General features: G+C 35.9%; 1 protein-coding gene across 3 annotated transcripts in view; it reads left to right on the top strand.

Annotated features, from left to right (window-relative positions):
- Positions 1 to 21,421, top strand: part of CDH19 (cadherin 19) — a 113,701-nt gene that overhangs the window by 78,405 nt on the left and 13,875 nt on the right. For all 3 annotated transcript variants that reach the window (XR_003541085.2, XM_027723120.2, XM_027723121.2), the window contains exons 4-9: positions 5,463 to 5,582; positions 6,199 to 6,363; positions 6,938 to 7,122; positions 8,195 to 8,448; positions 10,862 to 10,998; positions 19,283 to 19,404. Coding sequence is in view for 2 of the 3 variants with exons in the window: in XM_027723120.2 (XP_027578921.1) it covers positions 5,463 to 5,582; positions 6,199 to 6,363; positions 6,938 to 7,122; positions 8,195 to 8,448; positions 10,862 to 10,998; positions 19,283 to 19,404 (983 nt within the window). In the remaining variant the exon portion in view is untranslated. The remainder of the gene's footprint in view (positions 1 to 5,462; positions 5,583 to 6,198; positions 6,364 to 6,937; positions 7,123 to 8,194; positions 8,449 to 10,861; positions 10,999 to 19,282; positions 19,405 to 21,421) is intronic.

Below are 21,421 nucleotides of genomic sequence, written 5' to 3'. Positions count from 1 at the left end.
TGTTGAACAGAAATTATTGTGCTACTTTAAATAGTATGAATTAATGAGGTCATTAATGTAATAGCATCAGTGATCATAAAAGGTAATAAAAACTATGTTTCATTAAGTATTACCTGTTCAACTTTTAGGGCAGAATCAGTGAATCTTTCACAGTGAACCGTAAACTTAATGTTCTTTTACCAGCCAGAATAGCAGTTGCAAGAAAGAGATATTCATGCCTGGTGTTTAATCAAAAGTAGGGTTAGTATCCTAATTTCTGCCAGGAAGCAGCAACTCAGCATCACTACCAATAGCTACAAAACACCTCCATTTAATCAGTTTACTTGCTAGTCACACTGCTTATACCAACTTCCGCCAGGGAAATCACTTGTGATTGTTTCTTCACTGCCACTTTTTTCTGTGCAGACAGACTTGCAGACTTAGTTTGCATCTGAGCTCTTGGTCAAATAACTTTTTCTAATCAGTTTCTTGTTCAGAGGGTTCTTCTAGGCTTTGCATCTTCTTCATTTACTCAAGTTTGGAGATGAGAAGACAGATGTCTTGTAAACGACCTTTTTATTTTTATTTTTATGTGCTCATAGTAAAAATACTTATAGTTCATTGTCTAGAAATATTTGGGATTACACGGTTGTAGGACTTCGATGACTCCTTTTTTTTTTTCCCTTGTGGGAAAGCATTGTTTATAGGGCACAGAGTCTCTTATAAAATGTTTTTGGTTTGTTTTTTTTTTTTTAAATAGCTGGTGATTTAGTATGGTTTCATTTATACTCACAGAGACTTGTAACCATTCACATAAGTGTATGAACAACTGACTTATAAATTTCTTCTATTTTACCTTTCTGTCTTAATGAGAGTTATATGGGGAAAAAAAAGAAAAGAAAAGTAGTCAGGTAGGGCAGTGCATAAGGACAAAACAACAATATAACCTTTTCCCATATGCCTCTGTTTCTCACCAGAAACCATTAATAAGCAGTTGACAAATGAGAAGTTTTACTCTCTACTCCCTTAAATTTGCTATAAACAGATAATCTAAAAGTGAAAGGCTCAGCTGTCTTTATCCACTCTCCTGTGTCATCTATTATATATTTAAATTCCTAAAATACTATATCACTTCAGAATAAGATTAATTAAGCTGCAGAAAACTTAATCTACTTTGTGATATTCTTGTAATATTATAAATAAAAAATATTCTAGTGAAATGTAGAAATATATGAAATGAAAAAAAAAAAGTTAAAAAATCAGAAGTAACACTGTCTCCCATTTATCAGAATGGGTGAAAAATGAAGAACCCAGAGTGCCTCCTCTCTCAGACACAGACTGCCTGAAATAGTACACTCACAGATATGCAACCATCCGGCATATGATATGCGAATCCAGGTCATCCTATGGATTTTGAAATGTTTTCTACATTGCTTCTTCCATGCCTGACCTCTTTAGCACTAATACCATAGCTATTTCAGAGATCATTCTTTCACCTGTTTCTTCCATGTAGACACTACTGGAGTACAAATATGTATATCTGGAATATACAATGTAAGTGGAGTATATACCTTGACAGTGGTCAGCTCCAACACGTGAAACAGCTGAGCCGCACAACACGAGTACTTCTATAGACTCGCTTGCCCTGCTTCTCAAAAGGTAGGGACTGCACTACTGAGGTAAAACCTGTTTCAGTGCACATCCTAAACCAACCTTACAAGGAAATTTATAACCTCCCAGCAGACAGAAAGAGTAATCAACCAAAATTTGCAGCACTGGTACCATAACAGTTCATTGTTATCAGTGGTTTTCTCCCAGTAAACTAGAACATACTCTTGCATAATAAGGGGTGAAGAACAGAATTAGTTTAAGTGATACAGTGCAACAGAGAGCCTTACCCTTTCCTCTGTTTCAGAGTTCTCTAGCATTGACTCTACTCACTGATGCTAGATCTAGTAATTTCCTCACAGAAAACACTCTAAGGAAGTGTGGTCAATATTTTGGAAAGCAGGTCATTGCTAGTGAAAATTTTGTCTGGAACTAAGAAAGAGAGGGGAGAATAATTCAGAGCTGGCCACTTGCCTCAGAGAAGCACAGCAAAATCAGAAGATAGAGACAGATAATTTTGCCTGCAGTTAGTTACAATATCACTATATATACTAATGTGCCAGCAAATTAGAATATATTTTAATCCTTTATTAGCTCTCTTTTATCTTCAGTACTAAATTTTATTAGATTTTTAAAGGCAAGTGTCACAGTAAATGAAATGCATGTCAGCAAATGGACTCTCTTCTGAGAACACAGGTCTGTGCTCTTCCCTCAGGCACTCAGTATGATTTTACTTAAAGTGTCTTCCATATAGCTGTTAAACTTGTACAAATGCAGTATATCTGATGGAGTGGTTAAGAGTCAGATGCAATAATCTATCAGTACTTAATGTCCTTACCGATTTCAAGCTCTAGTTAGAAAAATGAATAACTATTTGCCATATGAGGGCCCCATAGCATACCTGGCTGCAGCATATAAATGGCACTACTCTGTTTTGCCCAAGAAGGGTAAAATCAAGCCTGAAGAGATAAAAATTAGTAGTTTGCCTTAAATAAAGCTAATCAAAAAGTTCAATTGTGAATTATGTCCTGTCATGCTTACAATGTTAGGAGTAAGGGTTTAGGGGGGTTCTTGTTTGGGTTTTTTTTGTATGTGTGTGTATTTATATGTTAATAGATTGGTTTAAGATATGATTTGTATCTGTATTTTCTCATAACCGTGTACTTACAAATAATGGCTTCTGAGAGTTTTTCAGTATAGAATATTAACATTGCAATTTCTGTTTCTCAAATAAAAATGGTAAACATTATTCCATTCAATAAAAGGTTTGGGTTGGTTTCTGGTTGTTTCTTTGTTTGTGGGGCTTTTTTGGGGGTTTGTTTTTCTTTGTTTCTTTGCTTTGTTTTGTTGGGCATTTTGTTTAGGTTTTTTTTTTCTTTTTTTGGTTGGTGGGTTCATTTTGGTGGTTGTTTTTCTGACTGTTAAATGTATAAAAAAATACAAGTTTCATGGTATAATATTTTTCTTCTGCTTACTATATAGTCTGTAGTTAACCTAGGGGTTCATGTAGTGATCATAAAATCTCCTTTCTAAAAAAATGTGAGAAAATATAGCCTGGTCTTTACATGGTCTCCTGTCACCCCACTTTAGAAACAATCTTCCTCCTGAGAGTGCAGGATATGTTATTTCTTCCCTCCAGGTCAGCTCCCTCTTTACTAGATGTCTCTTGCCTGTTCACCTTTCATCTAACTGAGCCCAAGTATATAAATTCCATGCTTCTGCCTTCTGCTATACTTTGGAAAAGTCAACAGGCAAGCAAAGTGTGCTTGGGTCTTAGAGAAGCAGGAAATGTTGGTTTAGATTCAAGCTTTCTCAATGATAGTTAGAAACTGTGCAGAAAATAAATCTAAATGTGTGAGATCCACAAATGTTGTAATAATAACTTTGCATTCCTATATATGTTGGATTTTATTCCTGATTTACTAAATAGGGTGCTGTAAATAAGTCCATTTCTAAACAGAGTTGTGGCCAGTTGAGTTTATTTAGTAGGAAACAGCATTCATGACAGACCATACGCGTTGGATTACTCATAGTTCTTGATCCCTTCTTAACTAGCACTCCATTTCTTTTTCAAAGCAATTGCATTCTAGTTATGTTAAATTGTCTTAGAGGATGAGTTTTCTCTAATAGTGACAGTAATTTCCACAGATCACAGCTGATACAAAGTTAACAGTTGTGTAGCTGAAGATTTGATTTACCCTTCAGTCTTATTATGGAATTCTGTTATTTCTGAGGCATATATGTGTCCTGACTAAATATGAATCTGTAATTTTATATTTAACATTTCTCCAGAGCAATAGGATCTGTATATATATTTATACATCTATACACACATCTAAAGCACACATGAATGTCAGATATTCAATATTGTAGGTATGTTTTGAAGGACATATAAGTCCAAACTTGATCAACATAACTGGTCTACTCTGGTCTCAAATGGGGAGGCCTGGAGACACACCATCTATAACGCTGCTGCTTCCTTTGAGAACGCATGCAGGATCACTCTTGAGGAGAAAAGACAATGCAGAAAGAACCGTGTCTTGCAGAATACACCATCTAAGGAGTCTTTCTGCTGTGCCTTTTGCAATCGGACATGTCTATCTTGTATTGGCCTTATTAGCCACCAGCGTGCTTGTAACAAATGTGGGTAGAGCCTGTCCCAAATCTTCTTTCGCGAAGCCTAGCCATGATGATGATAACTCCAAAAGCTCATGGGAATTATTAACAGTTTATTGTACTCTTCACCTAAGAGAAGATAGTATGGGTTATGAAATCGCAATGCTGGTGAATGAATTGAAAAAAAATGCAAAACATACTTTTTCAAAATATTTAATTTAGTATATCCTTCTATGAGGAAGCATTTTTCATCTCTGTTTAAAAATAAAAATGTTTAACTGTTGGAAAACTCAGCAATGAATATATTTGTTTTATTGGAGACAAGTATCAACTTTGCCTTAGTCGTAAAAAATATGGTTCTGGTCTAGCTCCCTTGCACTCCATTGTTTCTTCTTCTTTTCTCCTCCAGCAAAACTATGCAAGCTGTATTGATAAGCAGATGCAACCATGTGAACATATGCCAGAAATTTTTAGAAAGTATCTTGATTTCCCACTATTCCTCATGAGAAGTGATATTTGTATTCTAATGCAGAACCTAGGTGAGGAAAAAAGACAAAAGTAATTATTACCTTACAAAATTATGTTACTGTGAATATTTTCTTTTAAAGGACAGTCATTAATGGTAGTGCCAGTCAACCTTCTATCTAGGATTTAAACAGCTTCCCATCAGAGATGAAATCAAGCTCTGAAGTTTAATTGTGCTGTGTTTTTTGTACTGGTAATTCTGTCATCATTTTTTGCTCTGAGACAGTCTCATTAAAGAGTCAACGATAAAAAAATTTATCTGAGCCTTGTTATACTTCTTGGCTGCTTTGCTTGCTAACAATTAATTTCTTTATCACCAGTGGGCCTACTGGTGATAAAGTAACTGTGTTTTCTTTTTCCTTTGAGAAACTTCCATAAAATACTTTGAAGAACATAGAAGGGGAGGAGAAACAATTTGCCATATTCCATTCACATATCAGAAATTAGGGAAAAAGGCATGCTATGTGTAGTATTTTAAGCAACATAATGTAGTGCTAAAAAATCGTATGTTATTTATTTTTATCTTTAAATTTGAATGCAACAAGAATAGTTGCTGGGGACGTATTTTCCCTTTTTAAAGATAAATTTTAGAAAGTGACATTTGCTTTTGTAAATTTTTAGGACTGTTTGCTAATACATCTGCTATGTTAAAAGGTTTTAAAGAGTTTATGTTCTATAATTATGAGGTAATTTATACAAGAGAATAAATATAATCTATTTTATTTTTCCTTGAGGTACTTCGGTTATACAGGTAACAGCTACAGATGGTGATGATCCTTCTTATGGGAACAGTGCCCGTCTGCTTTACAGTCTCATTCAGGGACAGCCATATTTCTCTGTGGAGCCAAAAACAGGTACTACAAATGAACTTGTAACTTGAAAACATTCATGAACTAATAAAATAGATGCAAGCAAAAATGTTCTTCATTTCAGTACAAAGATCAACTGATACCGCCCTACACTCTTACATCTTTGCATAGTTCCTAGATCTAAAGAAAATAATTTTTTTCTTTCCCATAGGAAGTTGAAATTCTTTCTCTCTAAGAAATGCAAACTTTAGTTAGCAAAATATCTTGTTAAAGAATATGCATTCAAACAATGCATCTAGGAACACTTCTCACATAACAGCTCTGTGACACATTATGTGACATTTCTATCTCTATGTTGGAGGAACCACAGATATGGGACATCCCTCCAAAAACCTACTTTCCGACATGGTTATAATGGTAGAGGAAATAAATGGAGTATTATGCTCCCTAGAACTCTAAATATGCACAATGGATTTCTCATACAGTGTATTTGAAACCATGAGTACTAATTCACAGTATTAGGGCAGTTTTGCTGTGCATGGTCTAGAATGTAAATTGATAACTAGGTCCAGTGATACATTTTATATCCGTATTATACTGTCAGATGTTCAGAAAAAAATGAGACTGTTATATGCTATTACATTGTACTTTTCATTTTTAGGGGTCATCAGAATGGCTTCCCAAATGGATAGAGAAACAAAAGATCAGTATTTGGTCATCATCCAAGCCAAAGATATGGTTGGACAACCAGGGGCATTTTCAGCAACAGCCACTGTTACCATCAACCTCTCTGACGTCAATGACAATCCACCTAAATTTCAGCAGCGTGAGTATAGGCTGCTTACACTAATTGAAGTCTTGAAGAAATTTCGATCCACTGTGGCTCTGTTAGGTTTGCTGGGAGATCTTTTTAGAACAGAACTGTGCTTTGACTTCAACATATAGATTAAATAAAAGTAAAATAAAAAAAAAAAAAGCCCCCACAAAAGCTCAAAAATCATGAGGAAAAAAATCTATCATTGCAAAAGATTTCAGGCCTGCTGTTTTTACTTACCACTAGACTTTGGAGATAAAACACTTACTAAATTGTTTTCCCTTTAGTTTGCCCTACCTAAGCACCATTTTCACTCACCTTCTCTCTTCTTCTCCTCTCTTCATTCTTTTTTTAAAACAATTGCCTCTTGCCCTTTGCTCTATTTATTGCTAAAGTAGGGCTGAGAGGGGAGGATCCGTAAGCGGAAAGACTGTACCCATGTCCTGTACCCAATGCTAGATTTTATCCTTTGCTCTACCAAAAGTTGGGAACTTTCCCCAGCCTTCTGAGAACCTCACGCCATCATAGCTACAGCAGCTATTAACTATGGTAGATCACTAAACTGTGCCAGTATTTATTTCTTTAGGACTTTACCATATGAGTGTCTCTGAAGAAGCTCCTGTGGGCACCACTGTAGGCAAAGTCTTCGCAGAAGACAGCGACATAGGGGAGAATGCAGCCATGAACTATTCCATTGAAGGAGATAGCTCACATGTTTTTGACATCATTACTAACAATGAGACTCAAGAAGGAATTATCTTATTAAAAAAGGTGAGATCTCAGAAACCTTCCAAAAAATATCTAAATACTAGAATTTCCGCAAGCAAACTGGATGTTTAAAAAAGGCCTATTGCTTTGGATTCTACTATTTTTTTTCATTCTTTAGGTTTTGCAATTTGATTGGAATATTAGTGGGATAAAAAGAAAAATGCTTTTCCTTCTGTTTACCTTTTTGACTCATTCCTATTACTGTTGAATACAAGCGTGACAGAGTATCTTAATGTCATCTCTAGCTGTGCAACAGTGTATCCCATTGTGAGAAAATGTTCTATCTCTTCTGTGCATCATCTGTAAAACTTTTATCAATTTTTATCAGTGCAAACAATATTACTCGTTTCCAACAGCTTCTCTTATGTGAAGACAGAATTTATTACAATATTAGATAGACAGTGGAGGTTTTCTTATGGCATAACTTTAAAAAGACACTAAATACACTCAAAAAATTACCAGCTTATGAATTAAGATATTTAATAGTCTTTGATACTGTGTAATCTTTTTTGGAATCACACAGAAGTATTTCTGGGGCATCTAGGACATCACCTGAAATGAAGATGGAGTTCGATAATATAGTGAAATCAAGGGCTTGAATGAACTGAAAGCTATAAGTGTGGTGGTTTTGTTTGTTTGTTGATTTGTTTTCTTTCATTTTGGTTTAAGAGTTTGGGGTTTTTTTGTTTGTTTCTTTCTTTTTCTATATGGATTTGTTACCGTTCAGAAAGCCATTTATTTAGTAAGTCTTTTTTTTTATTTTTTTTAATTTCAATAGATAAAGACTTTCTAAAATAGTAATGTAACTATGACTTTTTTTACAGTGTTGTCTGACTGTAGAATTAAAGTCAGTCCAAATGTGAAAGCAAACAAGAACAGTTTAATTTTAAAGTGTTTCTAACATAAAAAAAGAAGTCTTAGAATTAACTACTTTTAGAAATAACTATTTTTTTTTCATAAATTCCCAATTGAAGGATAGCACTATTTTGTCTTTAATCTCATACCATTTATGGAACTATATTTAATTCAAATATGAAGAAAGAAGTATTTCAAATCTCTCCTTTATTCTTAACAGACAGTGGATTATGAGAGCAAAAGGAGATACAGTATTCAAGCAAAAGTTGTAAACAAGTACATTGATGAGCGTTTTTTGAAAGAAGAACCATTTGAAGACAAAACCATTATCAAAATCAATGTGGAAGATGCTGATGAACCTCCAGTTTTCACCTCAGAGAACTACGTGATGGAGATTGATGAAGGGGCTGTGAAGGGCTCATTGGTGGGGGTCGTAACCGCTAGAGATCCAGATGATGATGACAGTCCAGTCAGGTACTTAAAATGTGAACAGTTCTCAAATATAAATGTAGTTGGGATTTCCAAAGTGTATTTCTGCTCCTTACCTTGGTTCATAATCACAGTTAATTGTGCTCTCACTGTGGCAGCCTATGTTACTCAAGATGTTATGGTTTAACCCCTTAAACAACTAACGACCACACAGCTGCTCACTCACTCCGCCACCTGTTGGGATGCGAGAGAGAACTGAAAGGGTAAAATTGTGAGAACTCATGGGTTCAGATGAAGATAGTTTAAAAATAATTAAAAAAAAAAAGGAAAAGAAAGTAACAAAGGGGAAAAAAAACAACGTACAACAAAACCGCAAGAAAACAAGTGATGCAAAAAAGACCCAAAACAATTACTCACTGCCAGCTGATACCTAACCACTCAACCCAGCAACAGCAGATCCTGTTTTTAATAATTTTAATAATAAATAATTTTTTCTGTCTCTAAAAGAGAAAACAGGTAATTAAGCTTTAACATACGGTTTACAATTAAAATAGCTTCCTGAATTACCTGACATCACTATGTACTATGCAATTTAGACAAGCTAGGATACAGTGAAAAATGGTTGAGACATAAAATAATTTATGGTATGTAGATTTCTAATAGCAAGAATATATATATGTTATGACTTCAGAGGTTTAGGCAATGATTTCTTATGATTTTACATTCATTTACTGTTATTTATTAAGCTAGTAATAGGTTACATCAAATAAGAAAGAATAAAAATATACATGCAATTTTTCATCCCCCCTTAAAAAGAGATCATTTGGTAGTTTATTTAGATGACTGCAGCATCTCCTGTGGAACAATTAAATGTTAATGCATATCTATAACTTCTTAGAAATATTTTAAAGGAACTTGCCTCAAAGTGAATATGTTTGCATAGTCCCAAAACAGTGATACATATATTACCTCACTGAGTTTCTTTGGAGTATGTCACTTCTAATATAAAGGTATGTTTACTGGGCTAAGTGCCATGCAAATAAGAGTATAATTTTAAAACCATTGCTACCATAAATGACAGTAGTTACTTGTAATACAGAAAACAAGATGAAGCCCCGGTTTCAAACAAACAAATTAAAAAGTCATGCAACAAAACCTTACTACATCAGTAATAAAAAATAACAAATATCCAACATAGATTTTTTGGCAATTGTTTATCAGGAATCAGATTACCAAAAAAAAAGCCCAAACAAAACAAAATAAAAATATTAGAAAACCCTAAACAAGCTTTGATGTAGGGTATGAGGAATACTCACTTAAAGAAAAAAAACAAAACAAATAAAACAAATAATAAAAAAAAAACAACCAGAGAAAAACCAATCAAAATTACAAATACCTAAAATAGAGGTTTATAAATGTTAAAAATTCAGCTCAAATTGTAAGAACTTTCACTTACAGTGTTGCGATGGTTCCTTGATTTGTCCTTTACTGATTTTCAAAACAGAGAAAACACAACTATAAATAACAAGTTAGAGTGCCATTCAACTTCTGGTACATTAGTTCAGCTGGAGTCCCAAGTGTTAACAGGAAACAGAAAGACTTTGTCAAGCACAATTAAAGGTACAATAAAAGGGAATAGTTTCATGTGGGAATTCAAAACTAGAGTGGAAAGAACCTTGCAACTATTGAAACAGGTTTTATTTCCATGGAATAGACTCTACGAGGAATTGCGTCATATGGTATTTTTATTTGTAGGTCATTTAAAATATTAGTAAATATCCTTTTTTGCACCAATATCTTTGGTGTTTTTTCTGTCCATCTCTGGTCTGTGATCAGTGGTTAAACTTTAACCATTTGAGTGTTATATATGTATATACATTCACATGTGCATGTCCGCATATGGTCATAGCATCTGGAACCTTTTCAGGGACCATTCAGGAACACAGGACTCATTTGCAATCATCTCCTGCATTTGGATTTTGTACCCTGCCTAGACACCTCATTACAGATAGTTTTCTGTCTTTATAATGCCCGTTCCCTTGACATCAGAGCTTGTCAGCAATGATAAAATAGATTTGCCATTATACCTCCACTTAGCTGTTGTGTTATTCATTTCACAAGTGGTATGTTTGCTGTTTCTTTTCAACGAAGTCATTCACCTGCTGTGAGCCTGACTTAGAAGTATGAATGAATAATGCATTTCAGTTTCAGTTCACATTCATATAGATCTGAGATATATTTAGTTTTATAAAAAGAAGAGCTTTGATCTTGGCAGCAGGGAGTTTTAAATGTTTATAAGTGTACATTTTTCATGATTTCTGAGTTGTTGCAGCACACATTTATATGCATATAGGCACAGCTCTGTTTTCTCAACTCGCAATAGCTTTCTATGTCCTTTCCTCTGATGAAACATTTTGGTATTAGGAAATCTCTTTATTTTTTTTTTTTTTTGGTGCAGGTACTCTATTGTCCAAAGCATGCCTTTAAAGAGACTGTTCAGCATCAATGAACACAATGGAACAATCATTACAACTAAACCTCTGGACCGAGAGATAGCTTCTTGGCACAACATAACTGTTACAGCCACAGAAACAAGTGAGTAAGAAATTTAAGGAACACTGTGTTTTATATACTGTGAACTGTAATTATCCTCTGAATATGCCTTCTTTTAAGCGGAGAATACATGCTTCTTTCTCATTATATTACTGTTGCTTGCTACATTAAAGAGCATTATTAAAATGATTTGTTAAATAGAAGCAGAATGTATTTGAGCTCCAAGGTCCTGTGCTTTTTCGTAAAAGATGACCTTACCAAAAAAAGAAATTGTAATAGGATCGAGAGTGTAACACTTTCAAGTTACACTGAAGCATATGAATTGTTCCTGCAGTGCAAGATCTTAGGTTAAATTAGACCCTGGTTAATTTCACACCACATTTTTGACTAGTGTGAAATTAGCCAGGGTCTAATTTAACACCAGTCAGAAACCTGTGACTCAAATTAATTGTGAATGTAACGCCTAAATCAGCTAGACTTCTATTCAGTAACAATTAAGTCTATGAAGCAACTTTTACATAGATTTCACCTGTCAATTTTGTTTGAAAGTCAAATACAAATTACCTCTGTTTGTGCTTTTGGTGATCTAGTTGTCCTGAATCTGGGGCAACACTAGAAATTTAGTTATAAGACAGTTTAACAAAATATTATGCGGTATTATTTAAAAAATAATCCCATCCATCCTCAGGAAGGAGAAAAACTATATGGAACTAGAGTCCAATCAATAAATCAGAGAGGTTTTGCCAAATATTCTTAACACCTTTTTTAATCCTGAATCTCAGTTAAATGCTATTTATTGCTAAGACCACTTTAAACACATATTCATAAACAGCACTATTCCCAAAAGGCAACCTTCTCTGTATATATGTAGAACATTACTGTTGGAACTGTACTATAGAATAGTCAGTACCCATTTTAATTGAAGTCTTTAGTTTGTGTTTAGGAATTGATGGTATTATCTGCCTTTTTAGCTTTTCCATGAGTTTTTAAGCATAAATGTATTTTTCTTCTCATGTTGTTAGGCAGCTGGCAGGTGTTGGCAAAATTGGTCTCTGGTGTAGTTTTATCTTGTCTTGAATAGCACTATGGAAACACAGCAGGATGACTTTGGTCTGGACTTTTCTGTTTAGTTAAACAATAAAACAGGAATGAACTAAATGTTTCAAATGAATAACTGTCTCCTGCAGCAAAAGAAAGTGAGTCTTTCACAGTAATGAAAGTTGTTGTAGAGAAATGGAGACCTCATTATGTTCATATTCTTATTCTTTATTTCTTTAATGATGATACGGTCACTGTCTATAACACTCTGTTCAAAAGCACTGAAGTTAGGTCACCTTGGTCTGGCATACCTGAAATGATTTATACCATGAACTAGCAGCATTTTATTCCTTGTAATATAGTCATAACACATACTCTGGGCATGAGACATTTGGTGGATGACATTGTGGCTCCACTGAAGCCAAATCAAAATGCCATTAGAGTTCACTCAAACATGTTATTCATAGCACCTGAAACACATTTTGAAACTGCATTACAACAGCAACCTCCCTAGGAGCCTGTTAATGCCCTGAAACTCATACGGGACATGGGACTTTTGCCTCCATTGAATGGACAGAGATCAGAGATTAGTAAAAGAAGCTTTCCTCTCTTACTACAGACCTGTGGTGTGGATCATCCTATCTTTGTGCCATTGAAAGAGCATGTTTTAACAGTATCCAGAAGTAGGTCTAAATCACTGGAACTTAAATGCAAGCAGTCAAAGCTTGTAACCTGTTGAGACTTATTCCACTTCATGCCTAAAATATTTCTTGATTTTCAAGAGAAAACAAGTTTCCTTTGATCGATTTTTACTTGGTCGTAATCAGCTTTCACCTAGTACAAAGATGAAGCATAAACAATAGTATTCTAACCATATCTGAGAGCAAGAAATCTTTAAGTCACCATTATCCAGTTGGTGATTGGTCAGTAGTGCTGTTCCTCTAGGCTCAGTACTGGAGTCAGTCCTGTTTAATATGCAATTATAATAACAACATTTATTGTTAGTAGCAGTGTTTTTTGTCAACCTGTTTTGCCCCCTCCCCCCCCCTCCCCGGTCCTGAGGATGCATTCAAGTAATACAGACACCAACTTTAAAGAATAAGTGTATAAGTTTACCATAGAGCAAAACAATAAAGAATTACAAAAGAAATAAGAGTGGCTTATGAAACAATACACTTAGCAATGCATCTAATCATTACTACGAAGAAATTCTAATGGTGATTAAGAGAGAGATACACCATCAGTTACCCTAAATAATACATTACTACCATCCAGACCACACTTCAGCTGGGGAGGTCCCTGATCACAGCGAAGGCCTGGAGAACCCCTTGCTGGTAACTGGGAAATCCTATGCAGTGTGTCCACTGGTAGAGTGAAGCCTCCATCTTTACTGTGAGAGAGTCCAGCTTATATAGTGTTAAACAAATCAGCTTACGTTGCTCGATTGGTGTGGAAAAACAATCTGACTCTTCCTCCATTGGTATTCCCCTGAAGCTTGCCTAAGGCCCAGAGGGAGACCCAGGAAGTCGATTTGTCCCATGTACTATCAGATACCCCATGGCCTTGACTAGTCACTGAATATAGAACTTACGGCTACATTGATATCTCAAATATGAACCAGATGTTACTATGTGAGGCCTATTGTTCTTCGCAACCTTGGCAGCAAAGAAAAGGCATATTTATAACACATACAGGCCTTACTAATTATTCATAATATACTGTGCTAACAAGCATAAGTGTGTATTTTTAAGGCATTACTAAGTATTAAATAGCATCTTGGTTAATAAGCAGAAATATCGCTAAATACAGCACTAGGTTAAATAGAACGTTATGTTGGAGAGTTCATCTTATAGTTCAGCTTTGGCTCAGGGCCAGTCCTTCAGGCCCCAACATTTTACAGTGCTAGTATTATTGTTATTATTTCAAGTTTATTTTTTCTGGCTGATGACAGTGTTAAGCTTTCTTTAATCCTCTGCAAGCATTGAGTCCTATTTTGTCTCTAGGGATGGTCACCGCTTTTCTTTTCAACTCAGTCATTTTGGTCCCTAGCAATTAAAGCATTATCTTCATTTTCACACTGATTCACCTTATTGCACTTGACATGCTGTTCTCTTATACCTTGTCTTTCAAGTTCTGATCTCTCTCATAGAGGTTGTGACAAAGAATTTTTCTGCTCATTGAAAGATATTTAGCTTAATGTAGGATATGAGTACAATAGCTGAATTCAAATTTTGACTATTTTCCCGTGCAAAGGATACAGGGCAAAGTAAGTGTTGCCTACCTTCTTCCCCAGTGGCAACCAAAGCAGTACATCTGCTTCACCAAAACCATCATTAAATATCCACTAGACACTGATTCCAAGAGTGGCTTCCTAATATGTTACTCCCTCCCAAAACATAATAGCTGTGATTTCAGAAGTATTAAAAACTTCCACACTGCTAAAAACTTCCATACATACAGAAATTCTCTTTTTTGTCATTTAATCATATGCTGGCAAAAAAAACAAACACCAAAACAACTATGACACAACAAAACAAATATGTTAAAGAATTAGAAAAAAGACTATTGAAAAAAAAAGGAAAAAAAAATTTTTTGCTTAAAGAAAACAGATGTGATTCCAAAAACAGGTCTAAATATTTGTGCCAGCAAAGCATACAAAATGTAGGCTTTAAAGCCAATACAGTATCCATTAATCTTACAAAAAAAGCAAGGTAAGAATGGGCAAAGCTAGCTAGATCCTTCCTGTTCGACTTTCTATATAAATGAAGCCATCAAAGGTATTCCCTGCTTTCTATTAAAGGTTACAAAGTTTTCCTTTGAACGACAATGCAGTCATATCTCTGCCCTACGCATCCAATTCTGACTTCAGTAAAAGAGTTTAAGAAACCCCATACGTTTGGTATTATTTCTGAAAGGGGTGTGGGCTACTCTTTATGTTTATCTAAAAGACAAGCTGAGCATTATTTCATTTCCTATTGTATTATTATGGATGTTTGATTCAATAAGAGAAATGTCATCTCACAAAGAATTATTTCTGAGATGACTCTGTTTGACTCATAATGTTTGGGAAATTATCACAGCTTTAATGACTTCACAGGAGAAATAGAAATGTGAAACTGCTGACTATCTACTCCTTTATCTCTGTGGTAGTTGCTTTTGTTGCCATTTCCTTTGGCAAGAGACTCAGAGCTATCAGCATAGGTTCCATAAGATCCAAGAAAACAAATGTTTGCTCCAAGCAACTAGTGAATTATACATTAAAAAAGTAATGTAAGAATCAACCAAAGTGAGTCAGTTGGAAAAGAGGCAGAGAAGAATATGTTTTGCTTTTCTCTTAAAGGTTTATTTAACTAATTTAAGACGATGCCTTAAGGACCCCCAAACAGGTCAGATACAGTGACACTAGGACCAATCCTGAGACACATTTTAACTATAATGAATATTCTCACAATTGACATGCTTCTGGTTTAGATAGAGCAGATTGAGATATTGACATATTTAGGTTGATAGATATTCAGTATTCCTGGAATGTCTTAAGATTATTTTATTCACTGGAAAAAATGTTTTCATTATGGTTCTTAACCAACAATATGTCCATATTAGTGTGAATGTTGCTATTGCAGAGAAATTTCTTGCCTACTAGAATAATAAGTTACATTGTGGGGAAGGCAGACATTTCTTAGAGCTATACTGTGTAAGTGATGATTCAATGTGCTGACAGGCAAAAGACTTCCAAGAGATACTCAATATAGAATCAAGGAATTAAAGGTTCCTTCAACCCAAACTACTCTTTAAGTCATCGAGTCCAACTGTAAACTTAGCACTGCTAAGTCCACGATTAAACCATACTGCCAGATCTACATCTTTTCAATACCTCCAAGGATGCTAACCCAACCGCTTCCCTGCACATCCCACTCCAATGCTAGACAACCTTTTCCATGAATAAAATTTTCCTTATATCCAGTCTAAACTTCCCCTGGCACAACTAGAGGCTGTTTCCTCTCATCACTTGTTACCTGTCAGAAGAGATGGACCTACACATCCCTGCAACCTCCTTTCAGGGAGCTGTAGAGAGTGATAAGGTCTCTCCTGAGCCTCCACTTCTCCAGTCTAAAGAACTCCAGCTCCCTCAGCCGCTTCTCATAACACTTGTGCTCCAACCCCTTTACTGGCTCCATTGCCTTTCTCTGGACACACTCCAGCAGCCCAATGACCTTTTTGAAGTGAGGGGCCCAGAACTGAACACAGTACTTGAGGTGCGGCCTCATCAGTGCCGAGCACATGGGGACAATCCCTGCCCTAGTTCTGCTGACCATACTCTTTCTGATACTGGCCAGGATGCCATTGACCTTCTTGGCCACCTGGGCACACTGCTGGCTCCTGTTCAGCCAGCTGTGTACCAGCACCCCCAGGTCCTCTTCCTCTGGGCAGCTTTCCAGCTACTCTTCCCCCAGCCTGTAGCACTCTGTGGGGTTGTTGTGATCAAACTGCAGGACCTGGCACGTGGCCCTGTTGAACCTCATACAATTGGCCTTGACCCATCAATACAACCTGTCCACGCCTCTCCACAGAGCCTTCCTACCCTTAAGAGAACAACACTCTCACTCAACTTGATGTGAACTGTAAAGTGAGTGAAGGTGCACATGTTCCCCTCTTTCATCAAGATATCAAACATGACTGGCCCCAATACGGACTGCTGGGAACAGTCAGCCGTCAGCTGGATTTAACTTCATTCACCACCATTCTCTGGGCCCAGCCATCCAGCATTTTACCCCAAAAAACAGTGCATTTGTCCAACCCTTGAGCCAGATGATTTCTCCATGAGAATGCTCTACCTGCAAATATTCCTTCCCTTGTTTTCAGCTGGCGTATTTATAAATATCTTCATTACATAAAAAATTAGTTTTTTCAGCTTAGTCTACACACAACTTTTGTACCATGATACTAGTATATTACATCTGGCTTTTGCTTTTCTCAGGTAGTAATAGCAATATAATCTTGTGTAAATGCAGTAAAGGCAGGGGAAAAGTACCTTATATTATCAGAGTTTATTTTCCTTTTCATACAGGAATAAGCTGTACTGACATTTCTTTTATATATAAAGCCACAGTAATAAAGTATACCTGTATAACAGAAGCATTATGTCTCCTGTGAGTACAAAATGCCTAGGAATTAAACCTGTGGTGTAAATAACACTCAGAAAAACAGTAATACATGGACCAATACGAAAAGCTCAGCCTAAGAAACCTATTGGCAGCCATGCCTTAGATATGCCTGAGCAAAATTAGACTTTGCAAGTATGTGTTTGGACACTAGTGGATAGAAGAGCTCTGTCATTCCAAATTAAGTCTTGGGTTTTCTGTGTTGGCTAGGGTTTGGTGTCAGTGCTCACTGAAATTTCACTGTCTAGCAGAGGCAAAAATATTTTTAAAACATGTAAATATTGATGAATTTTTCTCCCAAAGCTTCAAAATTTGAAAATACTTAAGAGGAAGAGTAACAGAATTTCTTAAAAGGCCAATCATTGTGGTAGCCATGCTGTTAAGTGATGTAAGAAAGTGCAGCCAGCTCTTCCAGTCACTCCAGCTCAAGGCTCTCCTGCCACTGGACCACTGGAGCCCAGCCCGGTGCCTGGGGACCCAAAGCCTCTGCCCAGGCTCAGGGTTGTGGCTGGCACTTTCCTCTTTGCGGGCTCAGCCAGTAGCACAGCTAAGCACATCTCAGAAACTCACAATGAGGACACTGACATGGTCAGTCATGCAGATTGACACTGACAACATAGCTAGTGCAGACACACACACATGCACAACGCTTTCCAGATTCACAAGCACACACACACTCATGGATCCCTTCTGTACCTAATTCTGTTTGCCCAACATCCCTTCCTGTATCCTAAGTCCTCTTATCTGATTCATGGGTCCCCAGTTCACCAGTTAGTGCGCAGTTGATACTTGCTGGCAAACCCACAGACCTCACATACTTGTCCCTCATGCACCTCACATTTGCAATTTCCCCCTGAGCATATCTGCATGGAACCTTCGAGCACCTGTCCTGGACCCAAGGACCTCTACTCACTGTTCAGTCCAACTTAAAGTTTGCTAGCAAAAACATACATACACTCCACGCACACCAAGCCTGGGGAAGATACAGATATTTTGCCCCTGTCTCCACAGTCACCCCAGTAGCTGGTTTCATAGGGCCCCGTCTGACTCCAGTATCTGGCACCAGTTTTCACTCACACACATGTAGGTCTCACCAGTAGCTGGCACTTAGTCCCTGCAGCACACGTACACATGCAATGAGAGAGAGTGAGAAAAGATTTGATAAAATGTAAAATGATAGGACAGATTGGTGATCAGGTGCAGGACTCAGCCAGACAAATGCACTGATTGGACCTGTTTTGTACACAACCAGCCCCTTTTATACCCCTTTCTGTCTGACTCCTCTTTGTTCCTCCCTGCATGTTCCCCATGGGTCCTTACAGCTCCACTGATTTCCCCATCCTCCCAAGTCTGGGGTCCTTCTGATGTACAGTCTTGTAAGTTACAAAGTCCAAATTGATCTACCTGGAATTGTTGCCCTCTGGTTTCTCAGTAGCCCATCAATTATCATAAGGTTTGTTTCTTGTCTTTGTCTTCCTGTTTACTTTGTCAGGTCTGTGTCTTTGTGTGTTTTGTTTCTGTTTTCCCCTTTTTCTCCATTGGTTTATCAGTTGTCAAGGTCATTGATCTGATAACTTCACAGGAATAAACATTCTCATACTCTCAGGTGCCACCAAAAATTAGTGTATCTGACCAGGTTTGGACCTCATCATCCCCTCCCTTTATCATTTGTCCCTCAAATTTGTATTCCTGTATGTTCCTGTTTATGGATTCCTCTTTTTCTTATTAACTCCTTTTGCACTGAAAAACGGTCCTTAAGCAGATACCCTTAGAGGACCTGACATTCTTCTTATACATGACCTTACTTATGGCTAGTATAATAAATTGTTCTGTGTGAAAAAAAAAACCTCATTTAATTTTTCCAGATCAGGTTTTATTTTTTTACATTTAAATTAGTTTCTGATCTGGTAAATAAAATATTAACAAATCCAAAATTTTACATGAAATGTCTTATTTCAAGAGTCTTATAATGGTATACTATTATAATAGTATAAAAATGTGTCTGTAGGTCTTTGTGATTATTTTCTTCTCTGCAGAATACACGTAAAATTTTCTAATGTTTACATTATCTTAAAATATGTAGTAGATTATTTATAACTTTTGATTTATTTTTTTTTAACCACTAGGAAATCCTGAAAAAATTTCAGAAGCAAATGTGTATGTCAAAGTTCTCGATGTTAATGAAAATGCACCAGAATTCCCTAAATATTATGAAATATTTGTTTGTGAAAATGCCATTTCTGGACAGGTAAGCATGTAGAAATTAGCCATCAGTTTTCTCATTACAATGAAGATTTGGTCTGAGATGTTATTATTCTGTTTAATATTGATTATTTCAGTTCTGTGACTACAGGCTGCATTTTGTCTATTTCCAAAATTAGTTCTGTTGATATATCTACAGTTTGAAATTTAAATTTTAGAACACTGACATGTATTTTTCCCCCTTTAAAACAAAATCAGTATATCTTGTTTGTCTCCAAAAACATGTAATAAGAGGAGCACAGACATAAATTTCTACAAAGAAACATATGGTACAGATTTGTTTCATGTTAATGTCCTAGATGCAAAACCTAGGTCTAGTAATTTCAGGAAAAGCACAACATAGTCTGGAAGAACCAGGCTTAGACCAGATTCAAATCAGATTCATTGCATCCTTCAATTAGAAATCATTTATTATGAACTGAATTCACATCCTGTCTAGTTCCGTGAAAGTTTGAAAATGTTTAAAACATGGCCTTTGCAACACCTTCCCCAGCTTGCAGCTTAAGCTATTAAGTAGCATTAAGCATCCTTCCCTGGAGGTTTTTTTGCATTTCCTACTCTTCCACAGGTGAATGTGGTAACATCAGTCAGCTGCCCTAATCCCCAGGTACATGGCTGTCTTTCCATTTTCCTCCTGTAAAAAAAACCACAAGGATGTTAAAAGTTGAGGGAGACGGATTGGTGGGGTTTTTATTTTGGTTTGGGTTTTCTTGCTTCTGTGGTTGTTCTTTTTTTTTTTTTTTTAAGAAAAAGGTACAAAATAAGCAACAACAACAAAAAAAAAGGAACAATAAAAGTTATAGACAGAAAAATCTATATGTTTTCCCATGACTCTAAAGCATTATTTGGACACAAAAAAAAGACCTGTGGGATATCTTTGATGATTCCATTCAAACATTTTACTTTATTTTGGTTTCTGAATCACAGAGCCTCTCTTTTCATGACAGTTTGGTTTACTTTGACCTTTATTAGTCTGCAATTAAACAAACTTTTTCCTGTTACTCAACTAATTTCTTTATAGCCTTTTGCATTTACTTTGTTTGTTCTGCATTTGGTAATTTCCCAGTCTGCTAAGGCTGCCTCTGGTTCAGAGGTATTTGAAGCAAGCCATTTCTTTTGGTCTTTAGGTAATTTATTGACAGATCAAAGTGCAGGCATTAAATCAACTGCACTTTATGTTCTTTGACTTCAAGACACCATGAATTAAATATGGATGTTTATAAAATGGATATTTGTAATTCATGTTTTGGACTTGCCTACAATATAAAAACCCTGGTGCTTTATTTCTGAAGGTTTTTAATATTCTGTAGTTGCTCACTGATAAATAGTATCTGTATGCTAACCTATCAATAGTTACTTTTCAATATCAATTAACTATATATGTTAAGTGTTTTGGGAATCACTGGATAAAATGGCACTGCTAAAAAAAATAGCAGTGGTAATAATAATAATAAACTCTTTGGGTATAGAATAATTCATCTTTGACATTGTAATACATGAATGAGGGATGAACATGTTATTTTTCTCATTTTACATACAGGAAAAATGTTACTTTTATTTTGGGGTTCTTTTTTCATTGCTATAGGCTTTTGAGAAGTACAGGCATCTTTAGCTTAGCCTGTGGAGACTGTGACAGTAATGTTAAATAATTTTCTCATCAACAAATGATCTTAGGAAGAACAACAGGAAATTGCTACTGAAGTGCATAATTATCACAGTCAGAGTTTATGATATTTTAGTCAGTGTTTATGGCTTATACAACATTGTTAGCTCATGTAACTTCTTCAGTGCTATTAATCTTTTTTTTTTTTTTAATTTTTACTCACAAAATAAAGATCCTTTATCTTCACCAGCAAGAAGGCAAAAGGTTCAAAAGTGATTTTATAGACGGCCTGGTTGTCCATTGAACAACAAAATTTACATTTCAGAAGAATCATTTTAAGCAGTTGAAGGACTTAATCAGGTCACTAAATATCTTTTTATCTTAGCCATATTTCTGCAAT

The sequence above is a fragment of the Pipra filicauda genome, unplaced genomic scaffold (assembly GCF_003945595.2).
Source record: "Pipra filicauda isolate LSUMZ 115617 unplaced genomic scaffold, ASM394559v2 scaffold52_size3558583_pilon, whole genome shotgun sequence".
Lineage (NCBI taxonomy): Eukaryota > Metazoa > Chordata > Aves > Passeriformes > Pipridae > Pipra > Pipra filicauda.
The sequence above is the reverse complement of the archived record's forward strand: the minus strand, read 5'-3'. Positions and strand labels throughout refer to the sequence as shown.